General features: G+C 39.9%; 1 protein-coding gene across 1 annotated transcript in view; it reads left to right on the top strand.

Moving 5' to 3' along the window:
• Positions 1 to 18,626, top strand: part of COBL (cordon-bleu WH2 repeat protein) — a 117,305-nt gene extending 98,679 nt beyond the window's left edge. The window contains exons 11-15 of the mRNA XM_009883793.1: positions 6,590 to 6,693; positions 7,931 to 9,951; positions 10,582 to 10,701; positions 12,842 to 13,099; positions 18,609 to 18,626. Of these exons, the coding sequence (XP_009882095.1) occupies positions 6,590 to 6,693; positions 7,931 to 9,951; positions 10,582 to 10,701; positions 12,842 to 13,099; positions 18,609 to 18,626 (2,521 nt within the window). The remainder of the gene's footprint in view (positions 1 to 6,589; positions 6,694 to 7,930; positions 9,952 to 10,581; positions 10,702 to 12,841; positions 13,100 to 18,608) is intronic.
• The last annotated feature ends 1,005 nt before the right edge of the window (positions 18,627 to 19,631 follow it).

Genomic DNA, 19,631 nt, shown 5'->3' with positions numbered 1-19,631 from the left:
AGAGGAAGAAGAAATATAATAGTGAGTGGCAGAAGGCAGGCAGTAAGGAAAGAGAAAAACAGTAATGAAAAATAGCAGCATATCTATGTATTACATGTACATATGTGATATGTAATATGTATATGTAATACACATTCTCTGTGCACAAATACATTCTATATAATTACATGTCACTTGTAACTATCTCTGAGAAATATGGGAAAGTTTTATTCTGTTCATCTATTTCAGCTGGGTAGGCACATTTTACTTTTTTGGAAATAGAAATTAAGTTTTAAGGGGGAGGAAGGTAGAGAAAGGGTTAAAGCGACAGGGAGAACTTCAGGGATGAAAAATTACTTAATTAAGACCCAGATGTCTGACAGATTTGCAAGCCTCTGCTTCTTACATAGTTTTGCTAATTTCCTTCCTTATCTCTGGCTTTCCCTTTCCCCTTGTTCCAGAAAACTCTTTAAATTTGGATATTCTCATGCACTTTTTGCTGGCAGATCTTCATGGAGGGAAGATACTAATGATATTATGGTTAAGTAATAGATATTCGCAATCATTACAGAGCAAGAATCCAGGTTATCCTTTCTGTTAAACTCATCCAGTGGAAAAATGCCATATGCTTTGGAGCTGTAGAGTATTTTACATGGTAGGAAGCAGCGTGGGTTGCTAAAGGTGTAGTGCTGGCTTCCAGAAGATAAAGGCTCTGGTCCTTGCTCTGTTTCTTATTTTTCTGTGTAAACCAAGAGAAGTTAATAACCTCACTGTGCCATCTTTTAACTTGCAATGTTGTATGGCACGGGTGATGTGGCTGTATTAAGATTTAAATCATGCTAGTCCACTTTCCTTACTATTTCTGGCAATGCTGTCCGCCTGCGGGCTTTCCCGTCAAGAAGCTGTTGCCAGAGGCCGGTGCAAGGAGGGGGGAGCGGGGGCACGCTTCCAGCTGTATAGCGACTACAAGCTGCTGCTTATACAGCGGGACCCTGGAACTGACATATGTCAGGGGACTCTGGAAGCTTAAATCACCCTGGTATGTAACAAGCTTAGAGATTTCTAGCATTAAAACACAAAATGATACTAAGCAAAAGCATTTTCATTTGCTTTCTGTTTAGATTTTTGACCAGTAACCATGGAGGAGGACTGTAAAAGGACCACAAACCCAGCTGCTGCTGAAAAATTACTTCATTTTCCTCCTCATCTATATTTACAAGTTCTTACTTTTAATTGGGTGGTGTTATACTTGAAGGCACTACTGGACCTGTGTGTTCCAGGATTGGAAAGTAGTTTAATTCAATCTCTGAAGATGTTTATTCAGCACAGATATAAATGCAGTCTAAAGACATTTGTAAGTTTGACGCAGTCCCACAGAACAGAAAACAGACTAAAAAACTTAGAATGGAAATGATACCTGTACCTTGCTCTCAAAAAGTACGTGCAGCTTTTTTTTTTATCACTCGTTGAAGAACATAAAAAGCAAAGTTATCTGGCATTCAACAGAATATGACCATGTGCTTTTTCCTTTTCCTAGTTGCCTGCCGCTTTCAGAAATATTGCATCAAAGACAAGCGATAACTTCGCTATCTAGCCAGTTCTAAGTTGGTTGTTCAGTCTACAGATTTCACATTTTAAAAGGCTTTGGTCATTTGAACATTTGAAACTTTATGTTCAAGTTCACAGGTAGCAGGAGAAATGGACAATCTCTCTGACCAGGTCATAGCTTAGGAGACCAGAAAGTCCACCACTTAAACTAGCTGCTGTCCTGCTGCTGTTATATTACTTCCTTGGAAGGAAATAGAAAAAAGTCATCTAGCCTAAGAAATGCAAAGACTGGAAAAATGGTCCCTAAGATTTTGTAAACTATTGGTTAATCTGGAAAACAGTTACCTCCACCTTTGAAGAGTACTTTGCTGCATCACTCACAAAAACAAATATATAAACACTTTGAGTTTACTTAATGCCATCTTTCTGGCCTGGATGAATATAAAGGTGTATTCAAAAAGCTTCAGCCATACTTTCTACAACTTAAAATCACTCGGCATCAGTCTCTTCTTTAACACCCACCTTGATATACACGCAAGATAAAAGCATTTCACTTTCCAGCATTTGTGTAAAAAGAGAATATTGTGGATTCATTTTGAAGAGGACAAATTCGGATACACACAGACAGGTTAATGTAATTCCCCAGTATCAGACTGAGAAGGCTATCCGAGCTGGGAAAGGAGGCCAGATGCTCCAAAGCTCAGTCTGAAGTAACTGTATTAGCTTTCCTTTTTGGTCAGTCCCTGTTAGCTGCCTAAGGCACCATGTGAGAAGCTGAATGCTCTCGATGTCCATTGAATTGCCTCGTAGCAGTCGCTACATCCCTGCGTGTACTGCTGCATGGTGTGCCTGTCTGGATTTGACTCTGTTATTTGCAATGGCTCTGTCTTCCCTCCTCAACTAGTAACAAATTAACAGGAGCCATATTCTCAAGTCTTTTGACATAGCAAACATGGTGCAAAATGAGTGAGACTTTCAGGTCACATTCAGTTAACCTGAGAGAAGTCTACTGTCGTTTCTTCTTGCCTGCTGCCACTCCAGCAGGACGTGGGTCTCCCTATCTCTCATATTATGTCTACCAACCCCAGATAGATGTCTCAAATATGCTACGGTATTTCAAATGGCACCAAGTGCCTGAGTTTAGACAACTGAATCTCTTCCTCAGTCCCTTCTCTGCAGTTTACATAGGTCTGTGTTGTATTTAAACAGTTATGGTGGGACTTGTGGTCCCTACCTCTGGTACCATACATAAGGCTCACTAGAACTTCTGAGAAGTACTCAAAGACACTTGGGTCAGTTTTATCATTTGCAGACCCCCAGGTAAAGCTGCTGTAATTATAAGAAAATGGCAGCTTCTGTCATGGCAAATCCATTGTCTTACCACGGGTTTGCGTTTCTTTTTAATGCAGCATATTCAGCCAGGTTCATCAGAGAATTTTCACTCTTTCGTAGAACGTAAACTTTCTCCTAAATGTCCGTCTCCCATGGCACTAATTTGATGAAATGCTGCTGTAACTTTCATTTTGTCTCCAACTGCGCAAATGACTGCTGAGGAGTCATGCATTATAGCCTACACTCAGTGGAGCACTAAAGGCTGTAGTTTAGTAGTCACTTTGCTCCATTCTGTGCTTTTGCACAAATCTCTGCTAATCTATATAAGTAATAAGTGCGCAGGCTTCCAGGAACTGTGCACGTTTGCTGTTTTGAGCTTGGATTAAATGTTCACCAATGCTGTATTTTTAGCGCCTCACATTTTACCAGAAAGGCAGCGTAAAGGTTATCAAGTTCTTCCCCAAGTCAAAAAAAAGTGTGTGTGAGAAAATACCAGCGGTAATGTTTATCCAGAATATAAAACATGGTATCGGAATAAGTCATATTTTTCTTGGATTCTGGCCAAAACAGAGCTGTCAACAAAAGAAAAGTGTATAGGTTTAGAAGGGAAGAAGGCTATGAAAAAAAAAATCAGAGGCCCTTTTGGTTTCCTTTCCCAAATACTGTTGTGAGAAAGAATCTTCTTCGGCATATTTATAAATCACGTGAGCTGCTGGAAACTACCAGACCTTCACCTCACAAAACACGTATCACATTTTAAATTCCCAATGCTAAGAATTTTAAGAGCCCTGTGATTAATCTATACCTTCTGGCTTGCTTTGTAGGTGAGTTTGGAGATGAATTGAACAATAGTTCTTTTAGGAATTTGGAAATGCAAAATAAAAGATCTGCTTTTTCTGAAGCTCCCTCTGTAAAAGCAAATAAGAATCATTTCATTTTCACTGCATTGTTTGCTTTCCTTCAGAAAAAAAAATATCTGTGAATTGGATATTATTATCCCAGTTGTCTAGATAAGGAGATTGAAGCAGAGATTGAAAGGCAAATTGTGTCTAGTCACTCTATAAGTGCACAGAGGATAATGAAAGAGACCTCTGCTGACTGTTGGGTCCATCAAGGAGAAGATAATTTTGCTATAAAAGTCATTGAAAGATTCCCATTGATTGACATGAGAAAAGAGCTGATCAGTGCAATGTACACCCACTGCATGTTTGGAGCCCAGGAATCCCTATTCCAGTCCCAAATATGTTTTCCTAGATAAATTACCCATAAAATTCCCAAGCCAATAGTTTCCATTATTTCTTGGAGAAAGCCCAGCACGGACAACCTTAGTAGTACAGATTTTGGCTGTATTGTAGAATAGATGGACAATAGACAGAAAGATTGGATCAGGTACCAAAAAGGTGGTGAGCAGGCATGGCCTTCGTGAAATTAGGTCTTGTTCTCTGATTAGATATGGGTTAACACATTTTTCTTCCAAGCTTTTAGAACCAACTTCTTCACAGTACCTTAGAGAAAGAATCTCAGTGTGTGTTAGTAATTTGCTTCCAGCTGTGGACAATGGTCCCTCAAGACCAGCTTTGTAAAGAAGAAAGGGGCATTTGCCTTACTTGCTGGATAGACCTGTTGCTTAGCTGGTACAGTTTGAATGATTTTCCCATCAAAAATGCTCTCACTGAGTTTGCAAATACATTGGTTTAAAATGCACTCGGAGGACAGTATTTTTTATTAATTTTGGAAAACTTTCTGCTGCAAAACCAATATGAAATTCAGTTGGTTCATTCTTTTTGCTACCTTCAAGTTGAGCTTTTTCTCTGTCAGACTTCTATCCCAATCCAAACGCTGCAGTAAGCTTAAATCTTTTTGTCACATTGCTCAGATGAGTGGCCTCACTGGGTTTTGTGCGTGTGTATGCGTATGTGCTTCAGGGTACAGTAGGATTGCAGTCTTACAGCACCAGTTGCTTGTGCTGGAGATTTTGACTGATTTGTGCCACCTTTCTCTTAATGCAGCAGGGGGAAAATTCAGTTTACCATGAATCTTGCAGTGTGGGTGCTCAGCCTGAGCATCATCAGTTTGTGTTGGCTTCTGGGGATGTGCAGGGCCTGTCAAAGCTTGGGTCAATGGCAAATGTTTGAAGAAATTGTATTCCAGTTGCAGAACACTGTGTTTTTTCCTCTGTATTTAAACAACCAATACAGATTTCTGTCTTAGATTCCAGGTTAGGAAACCACTTAGGCACATATATAGCTTTGCCACCTTGAATTCGTCCCTGTTTAGGAGAAGGATGTGCATCTGAAAAAGATTTTGGGAGGCTTCCATGCAGATGTGTTCTGCGGTTTTCATTGATCCCACATACGTGGACTCAGCTTTATAAGTGCAAGGCAGTTTAGGTGCAAGTAGAAGAATCGGGTTCCAGGACTGCTAAAAAAGACATAAAGAAAAGAAAGGTGAATGCAATAGAAATAAATAAATATAAAATAAAGTAAAATAAAATACCTAATACTTCAACATGTGCTTTCAGTTGCTCCTGCAAGGGAAAAATCAAACAATAAAATAGCAAAAAAGGAAGCTGTGCTGTTAGATGTCATTTAAATCAACGTCAGGAAACATCCCTGAATTTTTATCCAGATTATTATCTCAAAGGACAGCCGAAAAATGGCATTTTTCAAGTAGTGTTCAGTAAACTACAAAAAAAAAATGTCATCTGTTACTGTATCTGTGGTATTAAGGGTTTGATCTTGAAAAGGGCAAATCTGCTTCACCTGACCAGAGTTAGTTTAGGTGTGACTAGAATGGAAAGGTATTTTTTCAATAGGCTAATCACGAGGGCAGAACTTAAATACAGTGTCACAGACAGCAGTGTCTTAAATTCAGGTGAGGAACAGGTGGCTGGAAAAAATGAATTGCCCAATGTGAAATCCTAGCTTCAGTGATTTAGATAGAAAAGCTCTGCTGGTCAAGATTTTTCTTCCTAAGAAACAGAAGGTCTGTTGTGTAACAGGTTGCCATGCGTATTTTTTTTATTTTAATTATTTTTGTTAGGATTTTTCTTGGTTTCATCTTCTTTCTCTTTTAATAAGCCAAGACAACACTTGGCACTCTTCTGATTTCAGACTTGTTTTAGATCATTGTACAACTTCATCAAAAGCCACGGAGTTATTTTCTGGCAAAATCGGGCCTCTTGATATGTTTCATTAGAAACAGCTCTCAAGGGATTACTTTGTCTTTCCTTGTCCCCTCCCTCCCCTCAGGATGCAGAGCAGTTGTCTAACAGTACTTAACTATATTTATTTTTCATTGCCATGCAATTTTTATTTAATTAGAGTGCAGATATATTGGCACAGTGTGTGCACAGGATGGCTAGTGGTCTGCTTTAAAATTGTATGGACGTGCAAAACCTTTGTCTTGGCACACTCTGCTTTTCTGCAGCCCAGTTGAAATGAGTACTTCACAGTGTAGCCAGAGCATTTCTTTGTGACAGTCTTTATTAATCCTAATCTTTTGATCGCCAGCACACTGAGTATGTTCAGGCAGCACAGAGACCCTTCCTGGATGTGGATGTGTCAGCGTGGTGGTGTGTGTCTCTAAGGCTGCATATTTTTCATGCATTGGGGAATGGGTTTCAGATCCCCCGTGGAACCAAAGGGGCTAAAATGATAGTGTGCTTCAGAGCAACGGTGCAAAGCGGAAAAAAAGGGGGGACCCAACCTTTTTCTCCTCTTTCATTTAGCAGGAGAGGTGAAGAAAAGGCTTCAGCTAAGCATGAGAATGAGGATACATTCATTGCTGCACAACTCCAGCAGACTTTGGCTGGCCTGGATGAAGATTTAGAAGGTAGGGAAGTGTGTTACCTGTAAAGTACAAAAGAGAGAGGCATAGCAGAGTCAAACTGTACTCTGAGACATCTGCACATTTCTCACTGAGATCACTGGGAACAACTCACAGGTCTGAGGCAGAATGTGGTCCACCCAAAGTGGTTGCTCTCCCTTTGCTTCTGGGGCAGCCGCTCTTTATAGATTTGCACTGAATATTTTGCAAGCTGCTTATCAGATTGCCATTGTATTTCAGCGTCCGCTACCAAAAAGAGATGAACAGCATTTTATGGACACATTTTATGGGCCAAATTTGATGTAATTTCATTGATTTCAGTGAAGCTAAATCAGTGAATTCAGCTCTATTTAATGAACAATGCCTCTTGATCATAATGAAGTGAAGAAGGAGGGGATATTTTTGCACCCACTGCCTCCTCTGCATTAGCAGATGTATTTTAAAGTTGAAAATAATTAAAAAAAAGAAAAAACATTAAAAGAAACAGTGGAAAGACATAAAATGTCATATTGTGCTCCTCTTTTCCCTACTGTGAATAAAAATATTTCTCTATTAATGTTTTGTCACGAAATGACGTTGAATACGTTGAAAACTTCCTGTCTTTATTTCAGTACTACTGTAGTGGACTTGATTCTGATTTAATTTCTGTGAGCTCTATAACACTGCAATTTCTTAGCTTCTGTGTTGTAACCCTTGATTTATACCAGCAAATTTGAGAGGAGAGTTAAGCTTCTTGCACAATGAGGCTTCTGGAGTCACTAGTAATGAAGGGTGAGAAGAATGGAGAAAAAATACAAGTACTGTTTCTTTGTTTGCTCAAGGAAATCCTTCAGCTGGGCTGTTATTACTAACCAGGTCTGGGAAACATAATTTGGAGTTGCTCGCTGTTTCTCAGAAATGTTTCTCCTTTGGAGTCATGTGGTGAAATGTTTATCACTGAGAGAAGTTAGTCAAAGATAAGGTATGAACAATAGATTAAATTCTGCCTTCAGCTGCATTTGTATGTTTCCCACTGGCTGAAGCAGGAGGACTGCAGGAATATTTGGCTGATCCTAATCAGCAACCAGACAATAAAAAGGACCCAGATTTCTCCTTTTTTGTAATACAGGCATAAATATATTCCTCTTAGTTTTAGTGTAACTAAAATATCTGATCTGCTTAAGCTCGTACTGGCTGTTTGTGTAATTTAAAGTCATATTGCCTAAATACTGTGTATACGTAACGTTGTATGTGTATTTTGCAGCAGCCGATGGTATAAGTAACTCTGACTCTGAGTACATCAATGAAGTGTTGAGCCCACATATAAGAAAAGTTGAGTCTGCCCAAGATGTTACCACTTCTGTTCCAGTAACAGTCATAGATGACGCTCCAGAAGTTAGCACCTTTAACTCAGCTGGAAATCAAGAGACAGAGACAAGGATTTCACGAAATATCTCAGCTGACTCTGTTAATACAGAAAACTTTACAAACAAAAACAACAATGCAGGTTCCTTTGATAAGGGACACACAGATGGTGGAGCTGTATGCATGTCCGGGGACCTAATACATGAGCAACCATCTGAAAATGAATTCAGTCACTTGCCTGTGGAACAGAGGAGAGATATGTTTGAATCTCTCACATCCTCCTTCGAAAAAAGAAGTGAAAAGAACTTAAGACTGGACCAACCCCCCAGACACGGTGTGAGGTCTGAGGAATGTAAATTTAAGCTGACTCCATCTCACTCCAAGGCCACAGCTGAAATCGGTACAGCAAAAGAGAAGATAAATCCATTTAATGAATGTAGTAACAGGGAAAGACCTCTGAAAAAAAGTAAATCAGAATTAGAAATCAAATGGCCACCAGCAAAAAAAATTGAAGTAGAAGAAGTCCCATCAACACCCACATGGTGTCATCGTGCCCAGAATTCAGGAACAAACTACGAACCTAGAATAGGTTTGACAACCTTCAAAGTTGTCCCTCCCAAACCTGAAGTAAAACAGTTTGATAGAGGAGTTTCACTCTCCAGTGGTGCCATTAAGATAGATGAACTAGGCAACCTTATAGGCCCAAACACTGGTGTCAGTAAGCACATACCAGGTACCTCTACTGATGAAAGTGAGGAAGTTCGTCTTGGGAAAGTGAAGGCATTCTGGAGGTCAAGTTCTATGGAAAAGCAAAGTGATGACTCTGCTGAGCATCTTCCCAAAAAGTCAGCAGTCACCACAAACTCTAAGCCCTTTACTATAAAATCTGAACAAAAACCTCTATGTCTTGAAGCTCCAAAACCTGTAGCACCACAAAGTGTTACTACCCAGGTAGCTGAAAGACAGTCTGAGAATGAAAGGACCAAACCACCTCTTCCAGTTACGCAGTCTCAGGTAACACCATTAGTGGCTCCAACCATTAACAAGGACAAGCTGGAGCTTCCATTTGTAAGGCCACATAGGAGAACTTCAAGTCAATATGTTGCCTCTGCCATTGCAAGGCACATCAACGTAACTACCTTTAAGTCTGACTCTATGGAATACCTTGAGAAAGATGAAGATAAGCAAGGGGCGGGAGAGGTTAAAACTGAAGCAGAAGTTTCACCAAAAAGATGTATTATTGTGGCCAAATACAGCCCTGTGGAAACAGAATCACCAGAAACAAGAGAAACGCTTTCAAGTATTTTTACTTGCAGTCAAAAAGCATCCCACAGGTTTTCATCTGGTGATAATTCTGGCATGGAAAACAAAGCAGTTAACATCAGGGCACCAAATCAGGCAACTCCTCTGAGTTTCTATAAAAAGAATGCCAGTGTCCCATTTACTAAATCCTCTTCAAAGGATAACAACAGTGCAGAAGATGATCATAGTTTAAACAGCAAACAAAGTCTAACAGAGAAAAAGATGCTTTTGTTTGAACAGAAATGTGAGACTTTGAGCCCTACTAATTCAGCCTCATCTCTCAAGTCTCCTGATCTCCAAGGAGTCCCATCCTATTCCAGCTCATCTTTGCGAGTCACTAAATGGCCTCCTGCTAATGGTGTACAAGTTAGTTCACTTAAAGCTTCACCCGAGTTAAATGGTGCAGCAGCAAATACAGAGTCAGAACAGGAGGAGAAACCTGATGAGTCAGATATTAATGCTATCAGTGAACTGGATGTTAATGTTCAGACCAACATCTTTGGACCAAAGAAGAAGTTCAAACCAGTCATCCAAAAACCAGTTCCAAAAGACACATCACTGCACAGTGCCCTAATGGAAGCCATTCAAACAGGAGGGGGAAAGGAGAAACTCAGAAAGGTAAAGTGCAGACTTTTTTTTAACCTGTTCAGACTGCAGAGCCCTGTATTCACCTGGTCAGACACCAGAGGTTTTATAACTGGTACAGGTGCTGGTGAGCTGGAGTACACAAGGCATTTGAAAAATTTATAATGTCAAAATAGAGACCAAGCCACTGCTTATTCTGCACATCCTGTCTATTATGCAACACCATTGCTGCTGCTCTGGCCGGAAGAGGCAGAGGGTGCAGAGATACACCGTAAAGGACAGATAACTGAGGTTGGCCCAAGAGCTGAACCCAGATTTCAGTGTGTTACATAAAAACAGGAACACACAGCATGAAGAAAACTTCTAAATACCTACAATGAAAGAAAACTGTATTTTGTGTTAGGAGGTGATACTAGTTTGCCACTGACTTCATGCTCAGGAGATATGAAACTGTATCTGTAAGTACAGCACTACTATCTACATGTATCCTCACCGTTCAGTGAGAGTAAGGGTTGTAAAAGCAGGCCCGAAAGAAGACAGACTGATTAGTCTCCCTAGCTTGCATTCTGGTACAAGTGCCAAAAAAATTTTTAATAGTGTTTCCAAACAATCTCTAAGTAAATATCTAATAACAATGTGAGGTTTGTTCTTTTCATATTCTAGGTTTCAAACAGTGCACTAAATGGCAATCACAGGAAACCCTCATATGCTGAGCCAGAGAATGAGCGCTCAGCCCTCCTAGCAGCAATTAGAGGCCACAGTGGCACCTCAAAGCTTAAAAAGGTAAGAAGTCAAGATGGTAAATGATCTTTTAAGTGCACTATGTTCCTACTGGGTGTTTTGAATAAACCCAGGTATGCCACAAACTAAACGTTGTGCTGCAAAGAGGAAAGTTGAAGGGGAAATAATATGACACAAGACCAGATTTGACTTACACAGGTAGCATGGGGGGTCCGATCCTATCCTCTGCTATAAAACTTAACACTCTTTTTTTTTTTTCTTTCAAATGGTCGGCTTTTAGCTGAGAAAGAAGCACATAGAAATCCAAACGAATTCCAGGAAGTGTACATAGAAGGCATCAAATGTTCATGATTTTCACAGTTTGGGGGCAGAGGGGAGTGTACTTTAGGAACATGTAGTTAGATTAATATATTTGCATTACCTACCATATGCATCCAGTCCCAGTTATGAAAACACACTAGCGCTTCTTCATGCATGCTGTTTATCTTTTAAGATGAGCTGGTGCATGGAAGTGGTGTGCAAGTAACTGGTGTTGATGGAACATCAACTTTAACCATAGCAGGATGATTCCTTCTGTCTGAAAGATTTATGTAATCATTAAAGCATCTCTTAGTTCTGATAGCCAAAACCTGCATTGTACTAGCCTTAGTTTTCACTCAGTTCACTGATGCAGCCAAAGATGTGTATTTGGCAAGGAGGTTCCCTTTTCCCTCGTGCAATGACTCAGGCCATTAGCACATATCCAGGTAGCTGGCATTAGATAGAAAGAATCTCTTGCCTGTGTTAGGCAATTACTTTGTCCCTCAAATGTCTTACTGCCCTTGCTGCAGGTAGGGTAGAGCTTCCTCTGAGCCTGACAGCAGAACATGCAAGGCAGCAGCCATCTTCACACATACTTAACTGCATTCTGCATTCATTGGGAATAACTGTAAATTTGTGTAAAAGAGACTCTGACAATGAAGTGGTGCTGTCATATCACGAGACTTTTTGGAATACTTTCCTCCAGCAGAGAAGCTTTTGCCATCATTTTAAAGTTGCCTAGAAACTTTTTTTTCACATGTTACCTGTGCTAGTTAAAGCACAATGTTTGTATGTGTACAGGGCGAGATATAGATGTGCTATGATGAAAGGGCTGTCCCTTTCAGATTATCTCAAATGTTCATGTTTTGTCTGACATGATGTTATTCCCATATATATTGTGTGTGTGTGTACAGTGAAAGAACAGAATATAGGAGTTCTCTGAATGTGGATTATTTCATGGGAGATGAATCCTTTCATTTTTCACTAAAGAAGTTTTGTACCTCAGTTTCTCTGAAAAAGGAATGCTAATATATCTGCTTGAAAACCTCCCCTTTGGCACATGATACTGAATTTCTTAATAATCACCAAATCATTGTAATTACTAACAATTTATCATAATTATTACTAGTAATGTTGTTAACAGCAAAAATATTTGTTGAGACAGTTGACAGAAAAGCTGGCTTAGGCTGAAAGATTGCCTCTTTCTCCTGCATTCACTTAAAGTAGGATGAGTTTCCAAGCTGGTAATTTGTGCAGAAATTGTAGTTTCATAAATTCCACAGAAACATATTTGGAAGAGCAATCAATTGATTTTGTTCTCAGTGCTTTCATGTAGTTCTGTCGGGTCGTATTTTATTTTATTTTATTTTAGTATGTCTAGAAACTTTAGGTTTAACAGCATTTTTTCCGATGAATCTATGTCTGAGAGCTCAGATCTGGAAGAGCCTCCCTGCCATCTGAGATTATTTCTGTGCAGACCAGGCTGCAAAAAGGAACAAGATTCCTGGGTGGCTACAGCAGCCTTAATATATCCTCCTGATTCCAAAACCCTTGTGGTTGTTTCCAAATGAATACCAAGTCTAACTCTCTCTCTTACCTCACGTGCCAAGAAGAGTTACAGGATGCTGGAGCTCACAGTAAATAAAGAATGAGTTTCTGAGACAGAGTCAATGCCAAATCCTTGATGCTGGTAATCAGCCCAGCTGAGTGATGTGAGTGAGTAGTAACAGATGTTCAACCCCATGAGCAAATAAAAGTTCTACGTGTTTTACATCATTCAAGCAAAGTGAAATCGGGGTTCTGAAAGTGCATCGAATGTCAAATAATTACAGTTTAGTCATGCTTGATATTAATTGCCTCCTGTCAACTGCATCGTGAACAGATCTCCTCATTGGCCTCCGAAGAGCTGCAGAGTTTTAGGAATGCAGAACTGTCCTTGCAGAAGGCAGAAGACCCTCAGGAAGAGCAGCTTTGTATCCCACCTGCCCCCGCCCAGCCGCCGCCGCCACCACCACCTCCCACTCAGCTGTCAGCAGCAGCTCCTAAATCCTCTGCCACGGCTACAGGTAACCCTGGGGACGCAAGGCAAGCCCTAATGGAGGCCATTCGCTCTGGTGCTGGAGCAGCAAAGTTAAAAAAGGTAAATGTACTTTTTCATTTTATTGTGGATGAAACAACCTAGGCTTGCTGTGCTTTGAGGCCCATTTATAAGCTGTTCTAACCACACATTTCTTTCTTCCATCAAAAGAAGGTACATGCACTGTTTTCTCTAATTGAATCAAAGATCAGGAGTGTATTTCAAACCTTTGAACAGCTATTAGAACATACTATTAAGACTAAAACGTGCCTGTGCATGTATGCCACCATATGAATAGTCAATACTTTTTTTTTTCTAAAGAGAACATGAAGAGCATGAATGTAATTTCAGAAAGTATTTTCATGCCCTTTTCATTCTGGTGAATCTGAGATAATACTGGATGTCCTTTAGACACAGTGAACTTAAGAAAGATCAGATAAGAGACCCTGAAGCAAATCTAGAGATGCGTATTCTCTCCTAGTTTCAGTACTGTGTTCTAGACCTTGATTCCCAACACTCGCATCTAGATTGCGTGTGCTGAGAGCTGTCAGTAAAACTGTGGGATCGTTTTAATGTTTGTCTGAACTTTATTCATTGAATGATGTATGTTTCACTTCTGTGGTCAGCTATGGGTCAGTCAACTCCCAAATGGCTAAATGCTTAATTGCTCAGGTGTGGTCTGTGGAGTAAGTTCATTTATCTCTTTGATCAAAATTTGTTCCACCTAACCTTGAGTTACACTTCATTTCTTGGTAAAGGGAAGCAGATCAATTTCCTTAGTGGAGTCATCCCAAGGATAGTATCCAAGAATAGACTTTGATCCAAGGACTTTAGGGAATGTACAAAAGCAGATGTAGTTTTCCCAACACATGATTTAGCTAATGCCAGCCATAAATGTGTAAATAGACTTTAACCTTGCTTACTCCTCCTCTTTACAATAATTCAAAAAAATACAAACAAATTTTAACATTAAAAAGTAGCCAAAAAAATCTTGTTTCTGATAAACCAGAAGTTCCCCAGAATCATACAAATGGCACAAACAAATCAGTGTTTCAGGGAACTTTACATCAGCATGAAAACAGCAATCTGGATGTGCAGCTATTTTGCATGTGAAAAATTGCATCTATATTATGCATACTATTATGAGGAGTGGCTGAGTCTCTTGGTTTGTTCAGCTTAGAGAGGCTGAGGGGTGGTGTCGTCACAGTCTACAACTTCCTTAAGGAGGGCAACGGAGGGGGAGGTGCTGATCTCTCTGGTGACCAGCGATAGGACACGAGGGAATGGAGTGAACCTGCGTTAGGGGAAGTTCAGATTGGACATTAGGAAAAGGTTCTTCACTGAGTGGGTGGTTGGTCACTGGAACAGGATCCCCAGGGAACTGGTCACGGCACCAAGCCTGTCAGAGTTCAGGCAGCATCTAGGCGATGCTCTTGGTCATATGGTTTAGTTTTAGGTAGTCCTGCGAGGAGCAGGGAGTTGGACTCAGTGATCCTTATGGATCTCTTCCAACTTGAGATGTTCTGTGATTCTAAGACTACAAATTATGAAGAAATAATACTCCAGATTAGGCCTTTACTTCCCTAGTTCACCAGTTTACAGAAAAAAATAGGATTTGGACATTCAAGAATACTTCATGCAGTTATTTTCTAGATCTTTCCAAATTCCTTGTTCTTCTAACTAGATTACTCTTGGAGAAGTCTCTGAGGGGACCCATAGCTCTACTCATTAAAGCAAGTCTTTATCATATCCTTGGGGATTTATTTCAAAACAGTTGGATAGCCAGTACAGGCCATTAAAGCAGGCTGGATATATTGATGTATTCTGCTAAATACTGTGCCTGTCGTCTTTCATTTTCAAGACAGAGTCATTTTGGGGAGTTTTGACATTGAAATTACAGAAAAGTACATCTCTTATTATATAGGTCTTTTATGAAGATAGAAGAGAGCAGTGTTTTGTCCAAGACAGTGTATGATTTTCTTATTACTGTGCTGTCCTTTCAGATACTGGATATGCAAGCTGTCTTGTATATGCCAAAGACGTCGTATCACTTTGACATCTGAGATCTCCTGCCCTTGATAACTAATAAAAGTAAAAATGCTGTCAGATTTCTCAAAGGCTTTATATCCAGTGCATATTAATATCTTCTAGCTTGCTGCGTTAAATGAGAGCTGAATTACGGTCCTTCCCTGCAGCTGGACAACTTGGGACAGCAAAAGTTGAATCTGTAGAGGAGAATACATGATAGCTGCGCATCAGGGTTTTCTTCCTTTACAGATGAAGAACATGTCTCCAAGGAACACTGAGTTTTTTGTAGGCAGTGGCTGGCAGGTGGTTTTGTGCCAGGGCTGAAGCAAACGTTTTTCTTTTTTTTGCTTCCTCTATCAAAGATCTATGATGTCGTGATTTGGAGATGTGAGCACAGAGCCATTTTTGGCTTTGCTTTCTAGAAGACTTTGGCAACTAAGACAACAGAGTAGGTAGTTCAGTTCAGTAATTGCAGCTGTTTCTTTTCCACTGTCTTCTCAAAGTTTTCTGGAACAAGGGCTTCTGATGGTGAAGTCATTGATTTAGCTAATAATGTGTGGAACTGGGAAGAATCTGCATTGCTTAGTTATGTAGGACTCAGTTTGTGCTTATTTATGAGGGGTTATTTGCAATGGAAGTAGATCAAACGGGGCTGTCAGGGGAATGAAACGTAAAAAGCAACCAATTGCCTAGATAAGGAACATCCCAACAAACATCTGAGCTCTATTAATATCTGTGAAAAGGCAACTCCTCCACTCCACCCCTGATTACACAGCTGTTTGCTAAAGTCATGAACTTTAAGGTTAAAAGATCCACTGTGCAGGAAGGGAGGAGAGAAATTGCTGCAGGCTGACCTTGCCTTGCTGAGAGTCAGGGTCTGCACCACACAGGCTGTAATTGGGTCAGCCAAAACAAACCAGAGCAAAAATAGGTACTTGAGGGAAATGCCAAGTATAGGTAAGACAGTATGTGCATAGGTCTCCTGGCTGTTCTTTAATCCATTTCTTGGAGTACTGTGCCTGCTTTGGCAAATAAATCATACTTTGTTTTGAAGAAACGGCTTCTGTTTCATTGCACACTATTGCTGTCCACAGACTCCCGAAGGAAAATTCTTGTGGGTGCCAAGCCCAGTTGGGCCTGCTCAGTGAAATGGTTCATCCCCAGTGCAGTGCAGTTCAGAGACCTGCCAGAAAGTGGTTAGACTACAGATCCTACCCAAAGGGAACGGAGATGCAGATGTGTTACAGGAAGGGGATGAACATACGAAACTGGAAAAGACCTGACAATGTGCAGGAAGTAACCTTTCTATTCAGTTTTTGAAATGGTCTATCCAGGAGCTGGGCAGGTGTTTAACACATTCAGAGTATAACAGCAAGTCAGGGACATGGCATCATGTAAAGCCACCAACGAGGATGGCTGACCTAGCGCCTTTGGTGGTAGTTAATTGACTTGAGAAATGAATGTGTCTCACCAGCGAGGAGCCTGCGTCCCAGCGGTGCAGTCTGACTCCTGTACATAGGAAAATCAGTTGATCTAGAAAATAAACAGCTGATCTAAGACCGAATTTTGGCTAGTCCTGGTGAGCAAAACTCAGTTCATAGAGCTGTAGCATTTGAGCTTCTGGTGTTCAATGTGAACTAGTGTTTCCCTTAAATTGTATCAAGCAACTTTTGTCGGAATTCCGCATACTCAAGATATTTATGTTTAGTTTTTAAACTTTTTATTTCTATCTTAGAAAACGCAAAATAACCTAGCTAGATTTCACAATTTCTTTATATCATTGCCTGTGTATTTTTGTGTCTGTGTAACTTGCCTTGGGATTTACCATGATTATCTGTGGAAAAAAAAACATAACTACACATGCAAATAACCCGTTAGATGTCTGGCTGTAGGTATAGTTGCAGCACAAGTCCATGCAGGATTGAAAATCTTACCCAACAAAGAGAAGCTATAAAAGTTGCCTTTGCTTATATGCCATCTGCTCGTCTTAGGTAGATTTGTACCCAGGGATTTGGTAGAAATATTGTAGGGGAGTGCACAAGGTGGGGAAGCCAAGTCGTATATCTGAAGAACAGGCTTTTGCTCATGGTAAAATAATTTCTTTGGACCACTTTAATGGTACATGCAAGGGAGATTCTACAGATTTCACGTCTTTTCCAATAAAGATTGGAGCTCTATCTAAAGCAGCCTTTACTATGTACTTGATGCGATTTTAAAAATTAATTTGGCCCTTTCATAGTATCCACAAGTGTTCATGCCAGTGTTCGGCATCGACATTTAGTCACATAAACTCTTGATACGTGCAGTGTATCATTCTGTTGGCAATCAAAGGAGCCAGGTAAGGTAATTACTGCACCCATTACAATGAGTCCCTGGTGTACGCTGGGATAATTTGAAGTCAGTTGCCAACAAGTAATGCATCAATCTGAATTATGGCACGTTGAGCGTCTTCTGGGAAGCATGGCCTAGTTCCATACCTTTATGTCAAGCAGTGGACTATTCTTCTCACATAATCAGAGATATATAATTGTGAATGAAGAAATACTGTTTCTTATCATCAGTGTCTGTGGGTGCAATGACAGAGATTACAGACTCAAAGCCACAGTTGATGTTGGCATTGGTATGCTGGAAACGGGGCAGGAGGCCCCACTAAAGGGTTGGCTGAGCTTGATATACAGGTAGTCAAATGAACCTATAAAGTGATTCTAGTTCCCATGCACAGTGAGAGGCAGTCGTTTACATGCTGTTGCTCTATTTGAATTGAAAGATAATTTAATTTGAACTCTTCACCTTGCTAATAATTTGTACTGTGACCTATTTTTTTGCCCAAGAATAAAGCTTCTGCCATGGGTACTAAGACCAAAAAGGAAGGTTTGAACTTCATCAAATAGATTATTCCTGTTCAGCTTTTGTGGGGACCTTAATGTATATCTCTCTGATAGAATCAAAGCTCAGTAACTTTGATTTTGGAAGAGCACCATAGCAGACTTACTTAAAATTAAGCATATGCTTAGATGACCTGAAGACTAGGAAGGAAGATAAGCGTTTGTTTAAGTGTTTTCCTGAATCAAAGCCTTTGGGAGTTCCCTTCATTCAATCAGGAAGCAAAGTACCCATCAATTGTTTTTTACGACCAGTGACAGCTAACCAATACTGAACAGATTTTGACTGTCAGATATTGCATACTTGCAGCCTGGGTTTCTGTTCATTCCATAAAAAGAAGGAAGTTCACAGAAAAAGACATCACCTATGTTCCAGTAGTCATGTAAATGTAACCTTAATACCGAAGGATGTATGAGGTGTGGGTTTTTTAGGAAAGGGTAACACCTTTTGGTAGACCAGGGGGTTTTTTAGGAAAGGGTAACACCTTTCGTTAGACCAACTGATACAGCTAGAAAAAAGCAGATAAGCTTTAAGTAGTCTCAAGGAGCTGATGAAGAGACCGAGCTTGAGAACAGCCCCACAGGAGAGTGTTTGTTTAACAATGTCAACAGTTGGAGGTTTAAAAATATCTTGAATGATCATGTGCTTTTCTTTGTTATAGGTCCCTCTGCTCGTTTGAATCATGTATAAAGAACAGGTAATTGGAAAATCTAACCCCGTATGCACCCATAATCATCATTCAAGGTCTGAAGTGGCAAAAAAACATCAAGAAGTTTAGTTTATTCTCTTGTCTACAAGCCAAAATAAGTTGTAGTTAATTTTCTGTGTGTTCCTGCATAATGGTTCTAAGGGAAAAATATGTTGTTCTGCTGTAAAGCTTCTGTGCCAAGGAATTGTGTTTTGCCTCTGAATATTTAAGGTTGCCAATAAACTATTCTTGTTGGCAGGTTAATAGGAATATAAACACTGTGCAGTCCTGTGTTAATACTTAATTGTGTTTCTGGGCAAAATTAAAAGACTTTGCTAGCTATCTGAAAAGTAATACTCATTTCAAGTTGTTAAAAATATGTAACTATTTCAAACTATTTACTTGCTTCTTATTTGATTTGGAAAAGGGCTGCAAGTTATTAGGGTGAAAACCGGAATAAAGATCTATAAAAAACAATCACAAGAGAAAAGTTACGGTACATTATGAAGGACCTAAATAATCATATGCTGAAATCATTGGATGAACCTCATATCTCTGGTGGAGCTCTGAGAAAGCAGGCAGTCAAAAATGAGTGTGAGACAGTGTCTATTGAAAAGTTACTTATGGGATATGATGTATAGAATGCTAATACGCAGAGATATACTGAACCCTAATAACATTCATGGCACTTTAAAAATACTGAGACACCTTAAAGGATCTCTATTTGCAACAGACTGTGAAGGTTATAAATAAGATTCAGAGTACTGCATAGAGGTCAGAGATTTAGAATTCATTCCTGCACTGCAAAATGAGGTGAAGCTGGTTTATATCAGTAACCAGGACTTGTGTCGTCTCTTGTTCAGGTCATGCACAAGTTGGCCCTTTGTTTCCAATTCGTATGGCTGTTGTATGTTGTCTCACGAGTATTTATAGCAGCATCTTTTTCAAATGTTAACTACTTTGGTTGATGTTGTTGTATATATTTTGAAAATATTT

Source organism: Charadrius vociferus, unplaced genomic scaffold (genome assembly GCF_000708025.1).
Source record: "Charadrius vociferus isolate BGI_N301 unplaced genomic scaffold, ASM70802v2 scaffold103, whole genome shotgun sequence".
In the NCBI taxonomy this organism is placed as follows: domain Eukaryota; kingdom Metazoa; phylum Chordata; class Aves; order Charadriiformes; family Charadriidae; genus Charadrius; species Charadrius vociferus.
Note: the sequence above shows the minus strand (reverse complement) of the source record. Positions and strands in the feature narration are given on the sequence as shown.